Source organism: Geospiza fortis, unplaced genomic scaffold, assembly GCF_000277835.1.
Source record: "Geospiza fortis unplaced genomic scaffold, GeoFor_1.0 scaffold55, whole genome shotgun sequence".
In the NCBI taxonomy this organism is placed as follows: domain Eukaryota; kingdom Metazoa; phylum Chordata; class Aves; order Passeriformes; family Thraupidae; genus Geospiza; species Geospiza fortis.
In genome coordinates this window covers 11809829-11829806 of record NW_005054308.1, presented here as the reverse complement: position 1 = coordinate 11829806, position 19978 = coordinate 11809829, and the positions used below count along the sequence as shown (strand labels likewise).

The following is a 19978-nucleotide window of genomic DNA, read 5'->3' as shown; positions in this document are numbered from 1 at the left end:
GAAATAGCGGCGGGGCCGGGGCTGTGGCGGTGCCCCGTGCCCGGCGGGAGGGGACAGGCTGGCAGTGCCCCCCGGACTGCGGCAGTGCGGGCTGGGCGCTGCCGGGGGAAGGCCGGACACCGTGTCGGAAGTTGGCCGAAGAATTTACAGTATTTCTCCAAATATTTATGCTCTCCGCTGAAAAAAAAAAAAAAAACAAAAAAACAACCGTGTAGCAAATACAAACATCTGAAACTTACGAGGTTTGTTTTCAGTGTCGGGGGTGTTTGGAGAGTAGCCGTGAACGGGTAGAGTGCTGGAAGCTAATAAAAATCCTGCTTTATTTTTAGCTAGATTTTATTTACAAATTTGAGATGTATTTAAAGAATTATGCGGGGTTTACTGCGAGATGGGTGGGTTTCATTTTAAGACGGAACCCGTGCAAAGGTGGCAAACGCTGTGTTTTGTGGTGGGGAGGTCGAGTCCTGGGGAATGCCAAACCACGGAGGTGTTGCCTCTGGGAGCTCCGGACCTGCTCTGTGAGGGGAGAGCTGACTTGGAAAGGTGGCAAATGTCCTTTTCCCCTGCTCAAGGTGTCGTTAAATATCAGAGAAATTTACCTGGCAAAATTTATAAACTGAGTCCTTTAACAATTCGTACTTTTCCTTAGTGCTGGGAGGGGTGACAGAGCTGGAGAGTGTGTGCCCAGATGTCACATGCTGTGGCTTGATTCCGAGTTGTGTGCAGGCAGGCTTACCCCTTCCTCCAGGTTTAGCAAAGCTTTAAAATAAATAGTTCCTCCTCACTAGACAGAAACCAAAACCTAAAACCCCCTGAAAACAAGTGCAGTGTGTCTAAGAGACATGGCACGTGTCAGCCCAGAGCGTGGTGTGCCGTGCCCTCGCTCTCAGAGCAGCTGAGCCAGGTTTGCCAGGCGAAGGATTTAGACTTTTCATTTTAAAGCTTTTATTAATGTGTCCTTGCTGTGCTGATTTTGACTGCTTCTCATCTTTTTATAGTTAATGGTAAAGTAATGGATTCCAAAGAATTGCTTAACCCGTTGGATCAAGATGAAACCAGGAAAAATGCACTCATCAGTACCAAAGGAGGGATCGTGATGGACTTCCATCCACCCTTCAGGGGTGGAGCTACTGTCCAAGCCCCTGTGTCTACATCTCCTCTCCCTGCATCTTCTCAGTCAGATTCCAGTCAGCAACCTGCTTTGGCTGACTTTCCAAAAGGATTAGGAAACAATGTGCCTCAGCCAGACCTTTCCAAGGCAGTGTCGCTCTCGATGGGACTGTACATGGGTGAAACAGACACAAAAGTGATGGGAAACGACCTTGGATTTTCGCACCAGGGCCAAATTGGCATCTCTTCTGGAGACACGGACTTCAGGCTCCTGGAGGAAAGTATTGCGAGCTTGAACAAGTCCTCGAGCCTGGCCGAGGACGCCAAGGGAACCGCGTCTTCTGAGGTGCGGCTCGAGCCAGATTTCCCAGGCATGGCCGGGCGCAGCGTCCCCGCGGAGTCGGGAGCTGCGGTCCAAGGCCAGGTGGGCTCGAATGGTGGCAACTTGAAGTTGTTCTCTGAAGACCAAAGCACCCTGGATATCCTCCAGGATTTGGAATTGCCGCCGGTGTCGCCGGGCAAGGAGCCCAACGGGAGCCCGTGGCGGCTGGACCCGTTGCTCGATGACGGCGGCTTGCTCTCCCCCATATCCGCGGACGACGCCTTTCTCCTGGAAGGAAGTCTCGGCGAAGACTGCAAGCCTCCTCTTTTATCTGACACTAAACCTAAAATTAATGACCGTGGTGACCTTTTACCCAGTTCCAAAATGCCAATGCCTCAAGTGAAAACAGAAAAGGAAGACTTCATTGAACTGTGTACTCCCGGCATCAAGCAGGAAAACATGGGCCCGCTTTACTGCCAGGCCAGCTTCTCCGGGTCGAACCTGCTGGGTACGAAAGTCTCGGCCATCTCCATCCACGGTGTCAGCACCTCTGGGGGACAGATGTACCACTATGATTTAAATACTGCATCGCTCTCTCAGCAGCAGGATCAGAAACCAATTTTTAGTATCATTCCATCTCTTCCTGCCGGGTCAGAAAATTGGAATAGGTGCCAGGGATCGGGGGACGAGGCATTGGCTCCACTGGGAACGCTCAACCTCTCTGGCAGACCTGCTTTCTCTAATGGCTATTCAAGGTAATTAGTTTGTGTTGCTCTTTATTAAAACGCTACAAGTGTGTTTAGCAAGCTCCATGCATGCTGGTTTGTTGCCTGGGCTGTTTTTCCTTTTTTTTTCCTTTTCCATTTGGTATGTGTGGATGATCAGACATCACTGGGGAGTTTATCCCACAGTACAACATCAGCTTTAAGCAACTACTCAATTATTGGTATTAAAGGGAAGAAAACTTGAGGGGAGCTGGCATGGTCTAAAAAGTAAATAAATAAAAATAAAACTTCCAAGATACAGCCTAGAGGGAGAATCGAGTATGTGGTAGCAGGATCCATACACAGGCACTATGGGAGGAAGTATTTAAATGTATACAAAAGCTCCTTCGTTCCCAGGGGTTAGAGGATCAATCACTGTGGGCTTTTTTTCCTTCGTAGCATTACTTAAATGTTATGCACAAAAATAACTTGGTTGCTGGGTAAATTTCTAGAATTACATTTAAGCTGAACTCGAGTTTTCGCTGTGCTCGGTATCGCATTTACCTTACATGGACAAGAAGATTCCGAGTGGGAAATACTCAGCAGCTTGTTCAATAACTGCCTTTAAAGAGATAAGAGTATTTGCAGTCGGGCTTAAACATACCTGGAATTTAACTGCAGGTAGAACGGCCGGAGGGGGTGTGGAGAGCTGGGTCCTACCTGTGGCCAGTGCCTTGGTGGGTGTGTTTCCTGGAGTAGTGCAGAGGTGCAGCTCTGGGACGGTTTTGGGAGAGCTCTGGAATTGTTCTGGCTCCAGGGGAACAGCCAGCTGTGTGTCTCCCTCAGCTGCTTTGTGCTCAACAACTCCTTGCACGAGCAGCGTGTGGCCTCCACAGAAGAGAGGGATTTGTGGAGCCTGTTAGAAAATGGCCCTGCAAGTGCCTATACAGAAACCTGGCATTTGTAGGCTTTCAATGAAGGATCTGGTTTAACATTCTGGGTTTTACTGCTCTGCTGACAATTGGATCCCCAGGGTGTTCCCGCCAGTCCCGGGGCTCTCCCTGCACGGTATTTGCTCCATTTTCTCATGGCTGGAATGAAGTGTGCGAGGATTCCTTCTTTGTTTCAGGAAGATAACTTTTAGCTTGCTTTCGTTCTCAGTTTCTTTCATAGATTTTGATTTCTGTTGTAAATGTTTTCTTTTTTCTTTGGAGTGTTTAAAGGTTTTTTTTTCTTTAAAGTGTTTAAATTTCTAATGTAAGAGATCCAGAAAAGAAAATCGAAATCTGTGGCTAGACTCCACCTTGATACGTGAATATTGAGCGTGTCTCACCATTTATTTCAACAGACTAGAAATGCTTTGTGCTAACCTTTTTGCATAATTTGTCCAATTCTGTGTTGTGTTCAGTTTGTTTTGCGGACGTTTTTTTGAGTTTATTTCCTCTGTTCTCACTGTATCTTAATGATAATCATAAACTTTGTGTCAAAGCAAGAAATGTCTCTGCACTGGGGAGGAGGCTTTCGGGGACAGTTGAAATAAGCAGATTGCCGCGAGGTGATGGAAATGTCACTTTGGAGGGTAATTCCGAGGAGGTGCTGCCCGGCTGTGCTGTGCAGAGCCCCGTGCGCTGGGGTGGCTGGTGTGTCCTGTGTGTGATCCTGGAGGGATGGGCAGCTGCTCTGGGCTGTGCTCGTGGCACAGCTGTCCTGGAGGCAGCGGGCGGGCAGGGGGAGATGTTTTGGGCGCTCTGGAGCAGTTTGGGGCAGGGCTGGCAGTGCCTGGGACAGTGCAAGGATGGTCCTGGAGCATCCCAGCAGCAGCTGCCTCCTCCACTGCCCAGGGTTATCCATGCTGGGGCTTCAGCATTGACGTTCTTGCTTCCTGCAAGGTCATCTTACATTTTATTGCTTCCTTTTTGCTGTAAGATAATGTTTTGGTTTTTTTTCTTTATGGAATGTGTAAAGAATTTCGAGGTGGCTCCTAGCTGAGCTTTGCATAAAAATGCATTATTCACAAGTTTGTGGAAGCTGTTCTTACTTCCCAAGGATTTTTATACACTTCAACTACGAAGTCCATTTCTAAAAACAGCATTGTTTGGGTTTGCTTTATTATTTTTGTTCTATAACATTCAGGCAAGTCCATCTTCCTTTTACAGTGTTTGAGGTATTAATGAGCCTTGGGTTTGAAGCAGGAATTTTTTTTCTTCTTGAACTTTGCCAGAAGTATTTGGTCTAAACTGGGTTAGTTTAAGGTGATGTATTGTGGATTTGTTTGTTTTTCTTGCAGAAGACTTAACAAAATTGGCATTTGTTTTAGAAACAAAGGAAAGACTCTCTTGCCAGGTTCCCGTGGTCTGGTTTTTTTTAGGTACTAAATGTGAGAGGTGGAGGCTGGGATTTTGAGAAGCTTCAGTTTCCAGGAGGAAATACTTTTTGGTGTTTGTAGAATTATTTGTCTACTAATAACATATTAATTGTGGACTGAACATAGGGGAAGAAAAGCTGCAGTTCAGCCCTGGTGTTCAGGTTGTATTTAATCTGCCTGTTTAGTGGGAAACCTGGAATGTTGTTTTCTATCCACTCAGGCTAGAATTGATGTCATGCCATTTCTGAGTGGTTTTGCTCCTCCAGGTAGCCCAGCATGCTGGCTTTAATGAGACAAGTGATGATCAGGCCCAAGAAAACCAATCAATTGCAGTGAACTGCAGGAGGGATCCAGAAGTTAACGAGCAGAATGCAAACTTCAGGAATTTGATTGATGGGAATGAATTGGCAATAATCAATAGGCAGCTGTCAGTGGAAGAGCCAGCTGGGGCTTGTGCTGAGCTGCTGAAGCTCTGAGCTGCAGCTCCTCTGAGTCCAGGTCTGAGCAGCAGGGAGGCTCTGGCCAGCAGGACAGCTTTGTCTGGGGTCCCTCAGGGTCTCCCCTCTGAGCAAACGTAATCCATGAAGAGGGTGGACAGAATAAAAGGGAGGAAGAAGTAGGATAACAGACATTTTACCTTAGATTGTCCTCAATGGCAGAGACAGCAGCTGGAAGAGGAGCAGATCGTGCTGCAGCGCTTCTCTGAGGATCTGGAGGGTTTGCTGGCGTCCGTCTGGGATGGGATGTTGCTGTGATTTATTACACAAACCCAGGGAAAACCGTTCCATTTCAAGGAGATGGTTTTAGCAACACACACTCGTGGGGCTGTTGCATGGTATATACATTAAATCCTTCGCTCAGCTCCTATTGCTCTGACTTCCTGGAGATGTGGCTTGTTGTGGGGGGAGTGAAGGATGCTGAGAACCAGCCCAGCAATGCAGGGTTTGCTCCCACAGCCAGAATTCACAGAAACTGGGCCCCACTGGCAGTGTTATGGCTTCTCTTATTACAGTTGAAATCATTCCTAGTACTTAAGCTTGTGGGGGATAAGGATCATTAAGGAAGTTTAAGAAAGGGCAAGAGCTGAGAGAAGCCATTAAAGAGGAGGAGAGTCTGGAAGGAGGAAAAGTTTCGCTGGTCGGTCCCAGTCCAGAGCCTTGCTTCCAGAAGTTACCCTTCTGCCCTTCTACCCTTGGCTCTGTAACTGGGATTCTTCTTGGGCTCAGGTGCTGTGGGAAGGAAGGGGAAGGAAGGGCTTGTTTGCCAGCAGTGGTAAAGGTCAGTTGTCCGTTTGTCTTGCCGCTTTGTTTCCCTCGGCTGCTGGCCAAGGCCGGTGGCTTGGCAGGGCTGGCTGCAGAGCTCTCAGTGCTGCCTGACTCAGCACAGGATAATGTATGGGACATCCGCAATCGGGGCTCTTTTCATCATTCTGCTTTGATAGAAAACCCAGGCACGGTATTTGGAGTGCTCGGGGTTCCAGCAGGCTGCGTTGTGATTTGTCAGCTTAATGCAATACTGTACTTGGGGGTTTGACTCTGGAAGTACATGGTGAAAAATCCAGCTGTTTTGGCAGAAAGGGGTGAATCAGGAATGTCCTGCAGAATGTGCTCTAAGGCGCTGTGGAAAGGTAACTAGATAAATGAGGGGTCATGTGAGATGTAATCCATTTTTCCCAGTTTTGGCTGATCCTTCCATCGAGCTCATAGCCAAGGAGGTTGCTCTAAGTCCAGTCCAAATGGTTAACTTCTGCAAATTTATTTCTCCTGACAATTGTGTCTATTTTAAACATAATTCTGGCTTATAAAGCAACTTATTTTTTTTGTTGTCCATACAATTTTTTAAAAAATTTGTCTCCATGGTTAAACTCCTTGTACTCTCCTTCTGCCAGGCAAAGCTGTGGTTGAGTGAGTCCTACTCACGAATCTTCCCAGAAATGTGAAATACAGGTATTATCCAACTCCTACATTGTATATTTACCATGCTAAAGATTACTTTCACAGTGAGAGCAATTTATCTTGGGGGAAGCAAATTTCCCTTCTTCCCTTATAGCTGCTCATTTTGGAAGTGAACAAGTGGTGCATATTCTGTGTGTATATGTAACTGCAAACTGGAATTATTTCTGCACTGTAAAAGGTTCCCAAGTCCTCTTTGGACTGGCATTCATTTTTGGGGTGATTGAAGCCAGCCCGAGCTGCTGTCCCACCCCGAGGTGCTGCTGTAGTGTCATGTGTGCATTCTGCAAACAGTCCCCATGGCATCAGTCTGGGGGAAAACAACATCCCAATAAAAGCTTGTTTTCAGTTCAAGTTACAGGCGATGGGAAAAGCTTTGTAGAGCTGTAGTTGCAATTACCTTGGGTTTATGTTAAAATAACTGTGAGCGTCACCTCTGGTGTAGAGAAAGGAACCTGGAAGTGCCTTTGTGAAGTGATCAGCTTGGACCTCAGGGGCACAGAGCAAGTGTGTGTGCAACAGGGTGGTTTCTGGGCAGAACACTTGGATGTGCTGAGTGCTGTGCACCCAACCCACGCAATTTGGGTTAAGCTCTCTTTGGTTTCCTAGCCTTTGTCTCCCAGAGTCTCAAGTATACACAGATTTTAATCTTATTTACTGAAGAATTAATGTGTGGCACTGTTGCATGTACAGATGATTGTTCTCATCGCAGGGATTTTCCGGCTGATTCAGTGCAGTGTGAGATCCATTGATAACCATTTGTAACAGCCCCTGGAGAGTGAGATCCATTGATGCCCTTCTACAGCACAGCCTTTGCTTACATAGCCCAGGCCCTCGCAGAGCAGGAGTTAATGCTGTTCTCTGTGCTGGGTTCTGGAAATACTGGTCAGATGCTGTCAGCGGATGGCCTCGTCCCCCTGGGACAGGAGTGAACCAGTACAGCTGGAATAGATGACACACGCAAAAAAAGAATAATTCCATCTCATTGTCTTGGCTCTGACTCCAGAGCAGCTCTGTTGGGCTATCTGTGGGAAAAAAACAAAACACAAAACGGACTGTTTCTTTGCCCCTTTGTGAGGGTGTGACCATTGTGGCCGTGGCATTGCTGTCACCTGCAGAGGGATGTCAGCAGAGGGTCACCTGCACGGAGTGAGCTCCATCCCTGGGCTGGAGCACTGGGTGCCACAGCCTTGGGGGCAGCTGGGAGGCTCTGGCCATGCAGCTCTTGCTGCCTGTGGGCAGGGGAAGCAGCAGGTGTGGGCTGTCCCCATGTGTAACCAGTCCAGCACCCGGGTCCTTACTGGGGTGTGAGTAACTGTGTCCCCAGCAGTGCAGGGTTGGGCTGGGGGGACAATTCAGCACAATTACTGTCTCTCACCTGGGGGTTTTCCTCCTTACCTCACCTTCACTCCAAAGAAGGTGTTGTGCCTGTGCCTCCCATGTCCTGGTCTGACTCAGCTCCCCAGACCTCTGCTGTGGTGTTTCCTGCTGGGATTCCATCCCTGGCTGAGGCAGTGTCTCCCTGTGCTCAAGCCATGCCTGTATTGCTTGAAACAGAACTACAGACCACCCTGAGAGAGGGTTTTGCTCCCTGTCCCGTGGCCTGGCCCGCTGGCTGTGTCACCTCCGTGTCCCAGAGGTGTCTGGCAGGAGCAGGAGGAGCAGCTGCAGCTCCTGGGGCTCAGGGAGCCCGGAGCTGGGCTTTGGAATGCAGGGGATGGACATGAGGCCAGGATTTCTCCCTGCTTTAGACTCCAGGACACGGTGTTACTTACCCAGGATATCATGTAGAGTTCTATAATCCTGGTGCCTTAAATCAATAATCACCACAATTGTCTGGATTTCTGGAGGAAATCGTGCTCTTCAGAAGTCATCCTGACATGGTGTGTGGAGAATGTTTCTGTACCAGCCCAGTGCCTTTTCAATCCAGCCAGTGCCAGTGGGTCACCATTAAACCTCCAGGCTCCAGCTCTACGTGTGGAGCTCCCAGTCCATGCTAAATCTTCCTAGGAAATGACAATCCTGATGTACTTTGGAAGTTAATATCCCACAGACTGCTGGTACTTTCTGTGGGGATGCAATATCATACACAAGTTGCCCTTTTTGATCAAATATCTTGGTTTTTGTGACGTTGCAAATGCAAAAGTACTGTTGGGGAAGGAATTCTAAAATAATGATCATGTCTTTCTTGAATTCAGTTCACTGCTACTGTAATTTAGTAAAGAAAACGAGTTTCATATTGGATTTTACAGTAATACATTCTTCATACTATTTGTAATATGTTTGTACAGTTACTGTGTGTCAGAAAGCAGCTGGAGATCATCAAATCTCTGCACCACGGTCACACAAGATTTAATATGAAACTTGTGAGCAGCAGGGCGCCATTTACTCTTGTCTTGCTTTATTCAGACACTTCTTATTTCTCATTACTTTTATTTGTGTAGCTGAGTTTAAAGTTAGCAAGTATTGCTCAGGATGGGACTTTTTATAAGGAAATGAGGGCACAAATGAGTAGTTTGCCTCAAAATACTACTTGAGAAACCCAGAAATGCACTGTAGAGTCAAGGAGGAGCAAATCATGAAGTATCATTGAAGTGTGTCATCTATTCTAGAAGCAAATAATGGAAGTGATTTCATAGCTCCCTGGCTTGGTTTTCTTTTTTCCAAGAAACCTGGAAAAGGTCCTGTCATTGTCCTTACCCGGAAGATCCCTTGTAGTGCATTTCTGGGTGCCGCAGGGACTTCGGTCTTTTCTTACGAGAAACTTTGCAGGCAGGGGTGATGTGGGGGGTTTTGGTCCCTGTCCCTGTCCCTGAATGTCTGAATCCCTGTTCCTGCTGGCAGCTCCCGTGGAGGAGAGGGGCTGGAAGGTGGGTGACCTCTTTGCTCACCAGTGGGCAGCAGCTTGGCTGCATCTCAGCGGTGAGAGGGGTGTCAAAACAGGATATCTGGGGTTAGACTTTCTGTGAGAGTGTTACAAAGTGAGGTTCTGCTCTTAGATCAGAATCCTCCAGGCTTTGCGCAGCCCCTTTCCAGCTGTGTGAACTGGGTGTGACGGGGAGGGTTTCCGTGGATCTCTTCCTTCCCAGCTGGCATTGGGAAGGACAGGGCTGCTTGGGCTGTGTGTGCACCTGGCCTTGCTTTGGGCTTCAGCCTGTGTGGTGTCCCCTTGCCTTCCCCTGCCCTCCCAGCCTGCTCTGAGAGCCCCACTTGGGCTTTGGGGGTTCTCAGGGACTTCTGTTGCCAAGCTCCAGCAGGTCCACTGTGCCCTGAGCCAGGAGTCTGGAATCTGTGACACAAACCAGCAGCTGATGTGGTTTATTTTTGCTGTCAGGGCTCGGAGAACCTGCTCCGAGGTGTGGAGGGATGTAGTAACAGGGTCTGGGAGGGCTCAGTGTGGCCGGGGAGCTGTGCCAGGGCCAGGCTGCAGGAGGGCCTCCGACACCGCGGGGCCACCGGGCTGGGCTGGGAGAGCAGGGGCTCGGGGGCTTTACTGGGCTGGGAGAGCAGGGGCTCGGGGGCTTTTGGGGGGCTGGATGGGCAGGGGGAGCTGGTTTTGCAGCACTTAAAAATGAAGGGTGAGGGAGGTGTCAGTACTGCTGTAATGTATTAAATGTGGCATTTTATTTGGGATTTCAGCAGCTTTTCAGTTGGTCAGATGCTGTCAATTCACAATGATGTATTTTAAACCAGCACACCTATCCGCAGGCATGCTATCCATTGCTGTGTACCCATATATTTTTTTCTCTTGCTTATTTTTTCCCCTCCCCTAAGAGTTTCTGTTACCTTTGTGAAGCAAAAACTTCCTAAAGCCATCAGCAAGGTTTTGAATAAATCCATGCTGAAAACATGCACGTTCCGCATGCACATGTGTGGATTTGTTGTGCAAGAACGCAGTTCAGGCTTGTCAACTTCAAAAACAAAAACCAAAACTAAATAAAGAAAAGAACTGACAGACTTGATAGTTTCATGTGGATTTCAGTTTGCATGTCGATTTCAGTTTCCTACTACCCGGCTGTTGTTTTCTCTCTTGTATTTTTTTCCTGTGGGTTACTTTTGCTACCAGGACCTTTGATGGTTTATTTTGCCTGTTGAATTTCTGTTACTCTTGTGTTCCCTATGAATTGCTCCCAAATCAATTGTGCTGCCCCATATGAGGGCGATGTAGGTATAATTAGACTTTTTTTTATAAAGGACTCTTAAAACATGGACTAGATTAGAGCATTAGCCAATAGAAGAAAAACAGTTGTATCTGAAAACAGACTTTTAAAACAGCTTTAGCAATTAGAAATCTTAAACTTTGTATGCAGAATAGTTTTTGGATGCTGAAGATGTGTGGAATTTAATTTCATTCCACACCTTAATTTTAGTAACATAATACATGTTTATCACATTTATTGAGATAATAGCATACTGGGGGGTGTACTGTCTGTTGGTAAGGATTGGCAGTGACCCCACTAATGGCACTGGAGTCACTTTGGGGTTTCGCAGACTTGGCTTTTATTAAAAAGTCATTTCCAAACAGAATCATTTTGGTTGGAAAGGCCTTCCTGGGCCATTGAGTCCAAGCTGTGCTCAATCCCCCCTTGTCTGCAACCCAGAGCACTGAGTGCCACGGCCAGGTTGTTTTCTGTGCCTTGCTGGGGTTTCCAGACATGAATTAAAATTAGTTTGTAGCCAATGATCTTACCTCTTTGCCTTTTGATTAAAAAATTATGTAATCCCACTTGGGGGAAAAGGAAGACTTGGAATGCTTTTGGGGTTATTTGCTTTGACCAAACAATCCTGATAAGCTTCAGGTTTAAAAGAAAACGGAAGGTTAAATTTATGCTGTTGTTTGAGGCAGCACAAAGTGCAGCCATGATCCTGGATCACAGGCTCTCCCAGCTGGAATAGCACTGCTGCTTTAATCCATACTTCAGCAAAGGCTTTTTCTCTGACCTACTTTGGCCCAGCCCAGCCCAGGCTTTTGAGAGCTCCCTTGGCCCCCCTGGCTGTGGGGGAAGTTCTCTGCTGCAGGCTCTGAGTCCTGCTCTGGTGTGAGTTCCCTTGGTTTCGTTTTCGTGTCGCTGTACCAGTTCTGCCCTTCCTGGACACGTGTTTCTGCTAAGCCCTGCACATCTGCCATTTTCTCAACTGAAAAGGAAGCTTCTCTGACACCTTCTTTTTTAACAAAACCCATCTAACGAGTTCTGTGCTGACTTGGTTTCCGTAGCTGGAGAAGACAAGTCTGTTCGCATGCAGTGCCAGGTGCTTTGCAAGTTCTGTGCATGATTTGATAAAAAATCTAGTGCTGAAACTCCCTCATCTAAAATGTAAGTGTTGTAAGAACCCGAGTGCTTGGAATTCTGTATTATGAGTAGCAGAGCATTCCTTTTTCAGCTCTTCTTGAAGGGAGCAGTTAATATTAGGATGCCTGCACGACAGCATCCTGAGTCATCGGGATACTTGACAGCTACTTTCCAACCAGAGCAACTGGTTTGACAAATGAGCTTGGACTTATTTTATCACTTTAAAGATAAATCTTTAAAGACTCTTTTAACACGTTAGAGGTTGGGACATCTGATATTTTATTAAATAACAATCTGGAGGTTTCTGAGTCCACTTATTTTAGTGGCTGAGCTTGTTCTGTGTGGCAGATCAAAGCCCGGCTGAGGCTCAGGCATACCAGTGGGGAGGAGGAAGTGACTGGGTTTCTATTCCTGGCTGACCCCAGCCTCGGAACCGAGGAAGAGCTTTAAAGGAAATGCAGCATTCAGCTCTCTGAATCTTTCCAAGTATTCGTAAGTGCTACCAGCACTGGCTTCCTGCATGCGGCGTTTCAAGGCGTGGACATCTTAAAACTGTCCTAATTTCAGAATTAAACAGGGCTAACAAGGGAAGCCCTAAAATTCATGGGAATAGCAAAACTTGCCATTCCAGATTTTATCAAAAACTTCCAAACCATCCTGTTTTTACCTGGCAGGCAGCTCTGCAAGCCCGGGCAGGTGGGAGGTGGGAGGGAGGGGATGGCTGGAGCCCAGTGGGGCTGCTGGCACAGGGTCTGAGCCCCTTCAGCCTGGGCAGGGAGAGCTCTGTGGGATCCGTGCAGTGCCAGCCATCCCCTGGGCCGGGTGGCTTTGCCCAGCAGGCCTGGAGGAGCTGCCAGCCCTCAAAGATGATGTCAGCAGGGAACCAGCACCGTGATGGAGCACCTGCAGCTGCCCAGGAGCTGCAGCAGTGTGGCTTGGGAGCCCAGCTCTGGCCCTTGGCACAGGGCAGCCTGTAAACCTGTAAGGTCACTGAGCACGCGGAGGCTCTTGCGAAAGAGCTGTCCTTGCTCCTGGGAGGAACACATCATTTCTGATACTGGGATATTCACATCAGTGCCCTGGGCTGCTCTGAGGATGTGGATGAGCTGAAAATCCAGCCCACCTGAATCGACTGGAATTGCTTTTTCTCCTTCCTTAAAACTTTGACATGATTCCTTGCCAGAGGCCATTTCAAAAGAAAGAACCAGCCCAACACCCCCCAGGCTGTCATGGAACTGGGAGAGCAGTTCTTTATGGGCTGGGCAATGGGGCAGGATTTGGGGTGCCTGGTGAGGCTGAGGAGTGGTTCCCTGTGGGTCAGAGCTGGGCTGGGGAGGGAACATGCATAGAGGGCTCTGGGCTGGCTGATCCTGGGCTGTTTTGGGTGCTGGGTGCCAGGCTGGAAAGCTCTGTGAGCACAGAGCCAAGCAGAGGGAGCTGCAGCTGGAAATGCAGGGCTGTGAGCCTGGGGAATATTATCTGTGCATTGCCTGCACAGGATGGAGCTCCGAGCTGGCAGCTGGCGCTCGGGAAGGGGTTGGGTTGTCACTGATCCTCTGGGGACACCCTTAGCTCAGTGTGCAGGTGGATGAGGGTGTTTGTCACCAGGGAGGATGGAGGAGCAGCTGTGGCTGTGCTGCCATCCCAGCACTGCCCCTTCCCTCCTGACTGCTCCCAGAACACTTCCTCTGGATGGGTTTGGCTCCAGTGCTTTAGAAATGGTCCCCAGATGCCACCAGATAAGCAGCCAAAATGGAGGGGGACAGTGGCAAATCCAGGGTGGTTGTGGTGATGTCTTCCTGCACAACGCTTTTTCCTTTCCTCATTTCTGATGTTGGGATATTCACATGTTTGTGTATTCCCCCCACCCCGTGTGTTAAATTCTGTACTTCATTTTGTCTTTAAAGTTTCAGATAAATCAAGGTGATTATAGGAAACAGCCTCTGCCAGATGCTGCCTGGGAAAATTCCTAAGGGCTTGAAAGCCATCCTTCACTTCTTCCATGCTGTAGTCATCGTTCCAGAGACATCTAGGAAATTAAAATCTTCTGTTATAAAGATGGGTTACTCTGTCACACATATTGCTGTCAGTAGTTTCCCTGGCTGTCCCTGTTGTCCCCACACACTTTGGATTGCTGTACCAGCTCTGAGGAATGTTCTTTTCACTCCTGTGCTGCTGCCACGGATGTGCCACCAAAAGCAGCCAGGCCCCAGTTTGGCAAAAATCTTTTTTTTTTTGCTAGTTTAACTGCAGGGAGATTGTAGTGAATAGAATGAATATCAATTTAATAGAATCAATACAAATTTGTAACTGAAATGTGAACTTTCAAAGTATTTTCTACAAACACAGCAAGAAAGAACTTTAATTGTTCAAGAAAAACAAGAACTTGACCATGTTCTAGCCATTCCAGCAGTTTATTTTTCTTTATTTTCTAACTGCCAAGGATAGAGCTCGGTGCTCTCCCCTCTCTAATCATTCTTTCCCGGGGAAGGTGATTATGTGTGTTGTTGCTGTGTTACCAATGTGCTGTGGTACCTCAGACACCTGGTTTGAGAGTGATTAAATCCAGAGGGTTTCAAGGTGAGAACTGGGGCTGCAGGGAGGAGCTGCCCCTGCTTTGGCTGTGCCTGGGGTCTGCAGGGCAGGGCTGGAGGATGCCAGGGCGCAGATCCCTCCTCAGACACTCCGTGTGTGCAGTACATTGTGTTTCTGCTGTACATTTCCCAGGGTGATGATGAATCTCAACAGTTTTCCCAGAATTGTAGTTTCAGTGAATAAAGCTGTTCTCGATGCCGGAGCGGGGAATGGTGTTGGGAATCCTTTGCCTATTTCTGCCCTGAGGGGGTTTCTAATTCTTTCCAGTAGAAAGTCATCGTGCAGATACTGCAGAGCATTAATTGCTTGGACTGAGCCTCACACAACATGTGAAAATTAGCAGTAATACAAACAAGCTGGCGGTGAGACGCTGCCTGGGAGGCGTTGTGTTAAAATGACAATCACTGGCTTCTCCAGCCTGTGCTTTGGAGACCTTTCTGAGCCCATGAGTGAGACCAGGCTGGGAGCAGCTAATGGCTCCATCCTCCATGGCTGCTGCTCTGCTCCAGGGCACGTTGCTGTGCTCTCGTGTTTCAGGAGCTCAGGAAGCCTTTCAGATCACTTCCCAAGCAGTGTTTTTTTGCTTTAAGTCAATCTTTGGGCAGTGGTGTCCTTGCTGTAGGATGCCACAGTTGGTGCAGCGAAGTGGAAGAGCAGAGCTGTGTCGCTGCACACTGGAGCAGTTTCCCAAGGAAGAGCAGTTCCACTGTTCTCACTGCCCTGGACTACCTGAGATGCTCCTTCTCACAGCCGGTCTCTTGGCCCGAGCTCTTGAGTTTCTTTGGACTCTTTGGACCTGTTCAAGCCAAACCTGTTGGTTTGTTGCCGTTACTTTCCGTGCACGGAAGATCTGCAGAACGTTATTCCTTTCCTCTTTCTGCAGGTGTCTGAGCTGTCACCTGCCCTTATTAATGCCTTTGCAGCATCACGCTCATCAAGCTGCTGCTGTCTGGGGAGGGGCTGTGTCTGTTACCATCCTTCATCTCAAAAAGTAGAGTCAAATATTTGATGATGATTTTGTAGCACTCCAGCACTGACACATTCACCTTTTATTTTGGACCCCTGAGTTGGTGAAGTCTCTACTTTCTTTTTTATTGTTGCTGCCACGGTGAAGACAGGATCATGGAATGGCTTGGGTTGGAAAGGACCTTAAAGCGCATCCAGTGCCACCTTCCACTGTCCCAGGCTGTTCCCAGCCCTGTCCAGCCTGGCCTTGGGCTCTTCCAGGGGCAGCCAGAGCTGCTCTGGGCACCCTGTGCCAGGGCCTCACCCAAAATCCCATCCAACCCTTCCCTCTGTCAGTTTAAAGCCTTTCCCCAGGCCTGTGTGAAAAAGGAAAGCACCTTTTGTCTCCTTCTAAGTAACCTTTTGCTAGTCCAAATTTCAGTTTTCAGGCCGGCCAATCTGGGTTTTGCAATTGCCTTTGATAAATAAGCAGTGTCTGGGTTTGCATTTGGCAGGACAGGTATGTTGGAATTCGCTTGGTGAAGCCTTTTGCCCGATGAAAACTGCTTCTTCACCCTAGTGATGCCTTTTTCTGCTAAATCACCAGCTGTGATTGTATCTCTTACCATATGCAAATTTTAAATTTTCTGTTATGAAACTTGTATTTACTTAGATATCTACTTAGGTATCTACTTAGATTAGAAGGCACATGTAGCAGGTCTGTATTTGATGTTTAATATTTTTAGAGAAGTAGCGTGCCGGTTTGGTCTCGGGGTAGACATGCAAATGTCAGACAAACACTTTGAGTCACAGGGCTGAAGGCTGTTGGTCAGTCCCAGCCTGTGGGACAAGATTAGAGTGTCTGGCTGTGAGAGATGGTCGAGGACCAAGTCTTTTACTTAACAAACCAGGGGTTTTGTAACTGTCCACGTAAAGGCAGGGGAGAGCTCAGCCACGCTCCCCTGCCGGCTCCTTATCAGCTCTGCTGCAGCCTGTGCCTCTGGAATCACAGAGCAGGATTAGCTGAGGCTGACGTGCAGCTGCAGATCCAGCCCAGCAGCACCTGGGTTCAGGCACCTTCTCCCTGTTTGGGATCAGGCACCCTCTCCCTGCCTGGGATCAGGCACCTTCTCCCTGTTTGGGATCAGGCACCCTCTCCCTGTCGCCACACACCCACGGAGCCCTTCAGGTTGGCCAGCAGCAGGATCTGTGTGCCTGGGCTGGGGCTGTGCAGTGAACTGATGTTCAGCTCAGCCTGCCAGGATGGGTGCTGATGGCAGAGCTCATTGTGCCAGGGTGGGTGCTGCTGGCACAGCCCCTGCTGTCCAGGCAGCTCCCAGGGCTGCTGCTCAGGGTGGGATTGGCAGCAGCCACTCCTGCAGTGCTCAGGGTCAGCAAGGGGCTCAGCCCAAAGTTTCATGCTCTGTATGACTGCAAGAGAGGAGAAAGTGCTTGGAAAGGCCACTGCTCCCTGTTTGTGGGTCAGAGGCACTTGCCAAAGCCGTGCCAAGGCTCCAGCTCCCCTGGCACGTGGCTGGTGAGGCTGGGACCTGGCCATCAGCGCTGTGACTCCTAAATAAAGGTGCTGTGGCAGTGTTCTGTGTGCACTGCAGGACTTGGCTTGTGGAATGTTTGCCAGCACCCATCAGCAGGGTTTTTCACTTGAATCACAAGATTAAGCTTAGTCTTAAATAACTGAGAGCTCTTAGAAAGAAGCAAACATCTGTGTTGTGTGTCTGCTTCAGGTTTGCATGTGCTCTGTACTTGTGCTTGCTCGAGGAGCAGGGAATCCTGAGAGCTGGAGTTCTACAAGGGGGGCATGTACACAGCAGCATTATTTCTCTATAATAGTATAATTCCTGCTTGTATCTAAATGCTCTTGCTGGTTTGATACATAAGAGTTTTAATTTGACACTGGGCTCTTTAATCTGTGTATATACTCAGAAGTGAGTGTAGTAGCCATCAGCAGTGAATATTTTTATTGTTGTCTGCTTTGTTCTTCCTTCCACTCTGACCAGAAAACTCGGTTCTCTTTTGGACCCGTGGATGCACTCTGGAGTTATCAGTGGTTAGACAACAAGTAAACACGTACTGTACATGGGCTGCTGGCCAGCTGGCCCTGGCAGCCGGCAGCTCGGGACTTGCTTTCAGCCCCAGAAGAATGCCTGTTTGCTTGGTCATTTCCTTTCCTTTCAAACACAAAAAATAAAACTTTTTTTCCTCCAATTAAATTGCTTTCCTGGCCTAAATATTGAAATTAGGGAGGGAGCTCCTCAGATATTGGGGCTTGGGCAATTTGGGAGGAAACTTTTGAGTTTGCACAGAAGCCCTCGAGGAACACTCACTGGGATGGGAAGTGACCAGGCTTGAAATTCATCTCTTTTTTCCCCTGTCTTTGTGGGGCAGTTCAGTACTGAATTTCTCTCCCTGGCTCAGGCCTGCATTGTCTGTGGCAGCTGTGCTTGCCCCCAGAGAGGTGTTGGGGCACACAGAGCCCTCGAGGGGCAGTGCCCTGACCATGGGCTGTGTCCCTGAGGCTGAGGTTTTCCTCTGCTTGGAAAATCCCCTTCCACAAGGATGTTTTCTGCATGCTTTGAACTCCAGGGTGGAGAAGGCAACTCAGAACATGACCTGAAGCACCCTGGGACATACCTGGCCACAGTGCCCTGGTGTCTTTCACCACTGTGACTGGTTTTCATCCAATATTTGAGTGATCGCATTTCTGTCATGTGCAGTTAAAAATGTCTGTGCTGTAAGCTGGAGAATAATTAGACTGAATGCATGCCTGTAATTGATCTTTCTGCTGGTTATTATACTAAAGACCTGCCAGGAAATTTGCTTCCTTTCCCGCATCCCTTTCCTTCTCCCCTCAAAATGTGCTCAGAAACTCCAAAACAAAATCCCTCTGCTGGGAAAGCCTCAGCACGTGAATCGAGGCTCGTGGCTGTGGCTCCTTCTTTGACCTGAGGAGGATTTTTTCAAGGGCACCAACACAATGTGTGCATTATTCCTCCAGCTCGTGGGTTCTTCAGCCTGGGATAAGGTATGGGCAGGTTTAGAGGGGGCTGCCCGGGGAGGTTTGGGGTGCCCATCCCTGGAGGTGCCCCAGGAAGGGCTGGAGGTGGCACTCAGTGCTCTGGGCTGGGGACAGGGTGGGGATCAGGCAGAGCCTGGGCTCGATGGGCTGGGAGGTCTTCTCCAGTGTAAATGATTCTGTGATTGTGAGGGCATCCTTTCAGCAGGGTTACATGTACCGAGGCGTTATCGTTGGGTGTTGGAGTAAATCTGCTTTTGCAGGGAGCTTCACAGTAATCATTTCTTACACAGCACTCTTAGATATCATCTCTCTTCTTGGCTCTAGTTTGAGGTGAAAAAGAAATCAGAGGGTGCCTTGGCAATGGGACTGAAACAGCAGCCCAGGTGATCTTGGGGTTAATTTACTTATTCCACAGAACCCTCTTCCCAGCTTAATTTTATCTCTTCCTCTGATCTGGTGTCTCTGTCCATGTAATGCTGTTTTGCAATAGCAGTTGCGTTTCTGGCAGCTCCTGGGCTGGTTTTGCCTCCTTGGGGTGACAGAGCTGCCCCCACACAGCCGCAGCTGCCCCTGCTCGTGGTGCAGTGCTGAGGGGCAGTCTGGGCTGGAGCACATGGATGTGTCCTCTGAGCTTCTGGAGAGGCTGGAGAAAGTCTACGGAGAGACCCCGCATTCTGTACCTCGGGAAATCAGAATAGCAGAGGCTTTCAGGAGAGTGAAGGCTGATGATAGGAGCCACCTTCTTTTCCAGTTGCCTCCAATAAATGTCAAATAAAATGCTTATTTTATACACCAAGGGTGTGACGGAGTTTACCTTTAAAAAATGTGTAAAAACTTTCTTCTCATGTTGTAATTCAGGACTGAATTTAAAGGCTGGTTTTGAAATCAATAATACTTAGTGGAAACTGGTTTTGAGTATTTTGAATAGTTTTCTTCATTATTAATTTCCATTTGAGCACTTTGAAGCCTATCAAGTCCATTTCCCGTCTCCATGATCATGCTGAGATTACTTGGTGGTTTCTCTGATCTTCTCAAGGCCTTGCTTTCTGTAAATGACAGTCCCTGTGGTATTTATAAAACTGTTTTTTACTTGGTGGTGTTATTAAAAAATGCCGAGCAGAAAAAGTGATCTGGGAGGAATGAATTTGGTTATTTCTGACTTTGCAGCACTCTTGCTGGGGTGGCTCTCGCTGGGGGAAGGAGGAGGCTGGTTCTGAGCAGGAGAGCAGTAACCGTGGGTTTATTCTGAGTCCTGGCTGCAGTTAAGGCTGTGAGGAGTCCTCTGCCAGGCTGCCATGTGCAGTCCCTGCAGGGCTTCAGGCATCTGAGCGCGTCACATTCCCATAATACACTGAATTTCTGGAAAAAACCTGCCCGTACATGTAGGGCTGTGAACAGAGCCACAGGTGCTCCCCTCAGGGCTGGTCCTGAACCTCCTGCACCCTGGGAGCAGTGGATATGGAGCTGGGGTTTGGCACCTGCTGTTAGCACTGAGCCGTGGAATTTGGTCCTTGCTTCATCAAAGTCTATAAAATATCTCAAGCTTTTCTACAAAGCTTAAAAACAGTACCAGGTCATGGTTTGAGGTTCAACCTAATCGTGAGATTTACTTGGTAATTTCCTTTCAAATACAAAAGATAAAACTTTTTCCCTCCAA

At 48.3% G+C, this 19978-nt stretch overlaps 1 protein-coding gene across 2 annotated transcripts in view; it reads left to right on the top strand.

The window, feature by feature from the left end:
- The first annotated feature begins 91 nt into the window (after positions 1–91).
- The window catches only part of NR3C1 (nuclear receptor subfamily 3 group C member 1), a 59971-nt gene continuing 40084 nt past the window's right edge, over positions 92–19978 (top strand). Inside the window, exons 1-2 of one of the 2 annotated variants that reach the window (XM_031055170.1) lie at positions 92–242; positions 999–2187. In XM_031055170.1, the coding sequence (XP_030911030.1) occupies positions 1013–2187 (1175 nt within the window). In that variant the 5' untranslated portion in view covers positions 92–242; positions 999–1012. Of the gene's footprint in view, positions 243–998; positions 2188–19978 lie in introns of those variants that run through there. The other variant, XM_005418827.3, reaches the window with a different exon arrangement.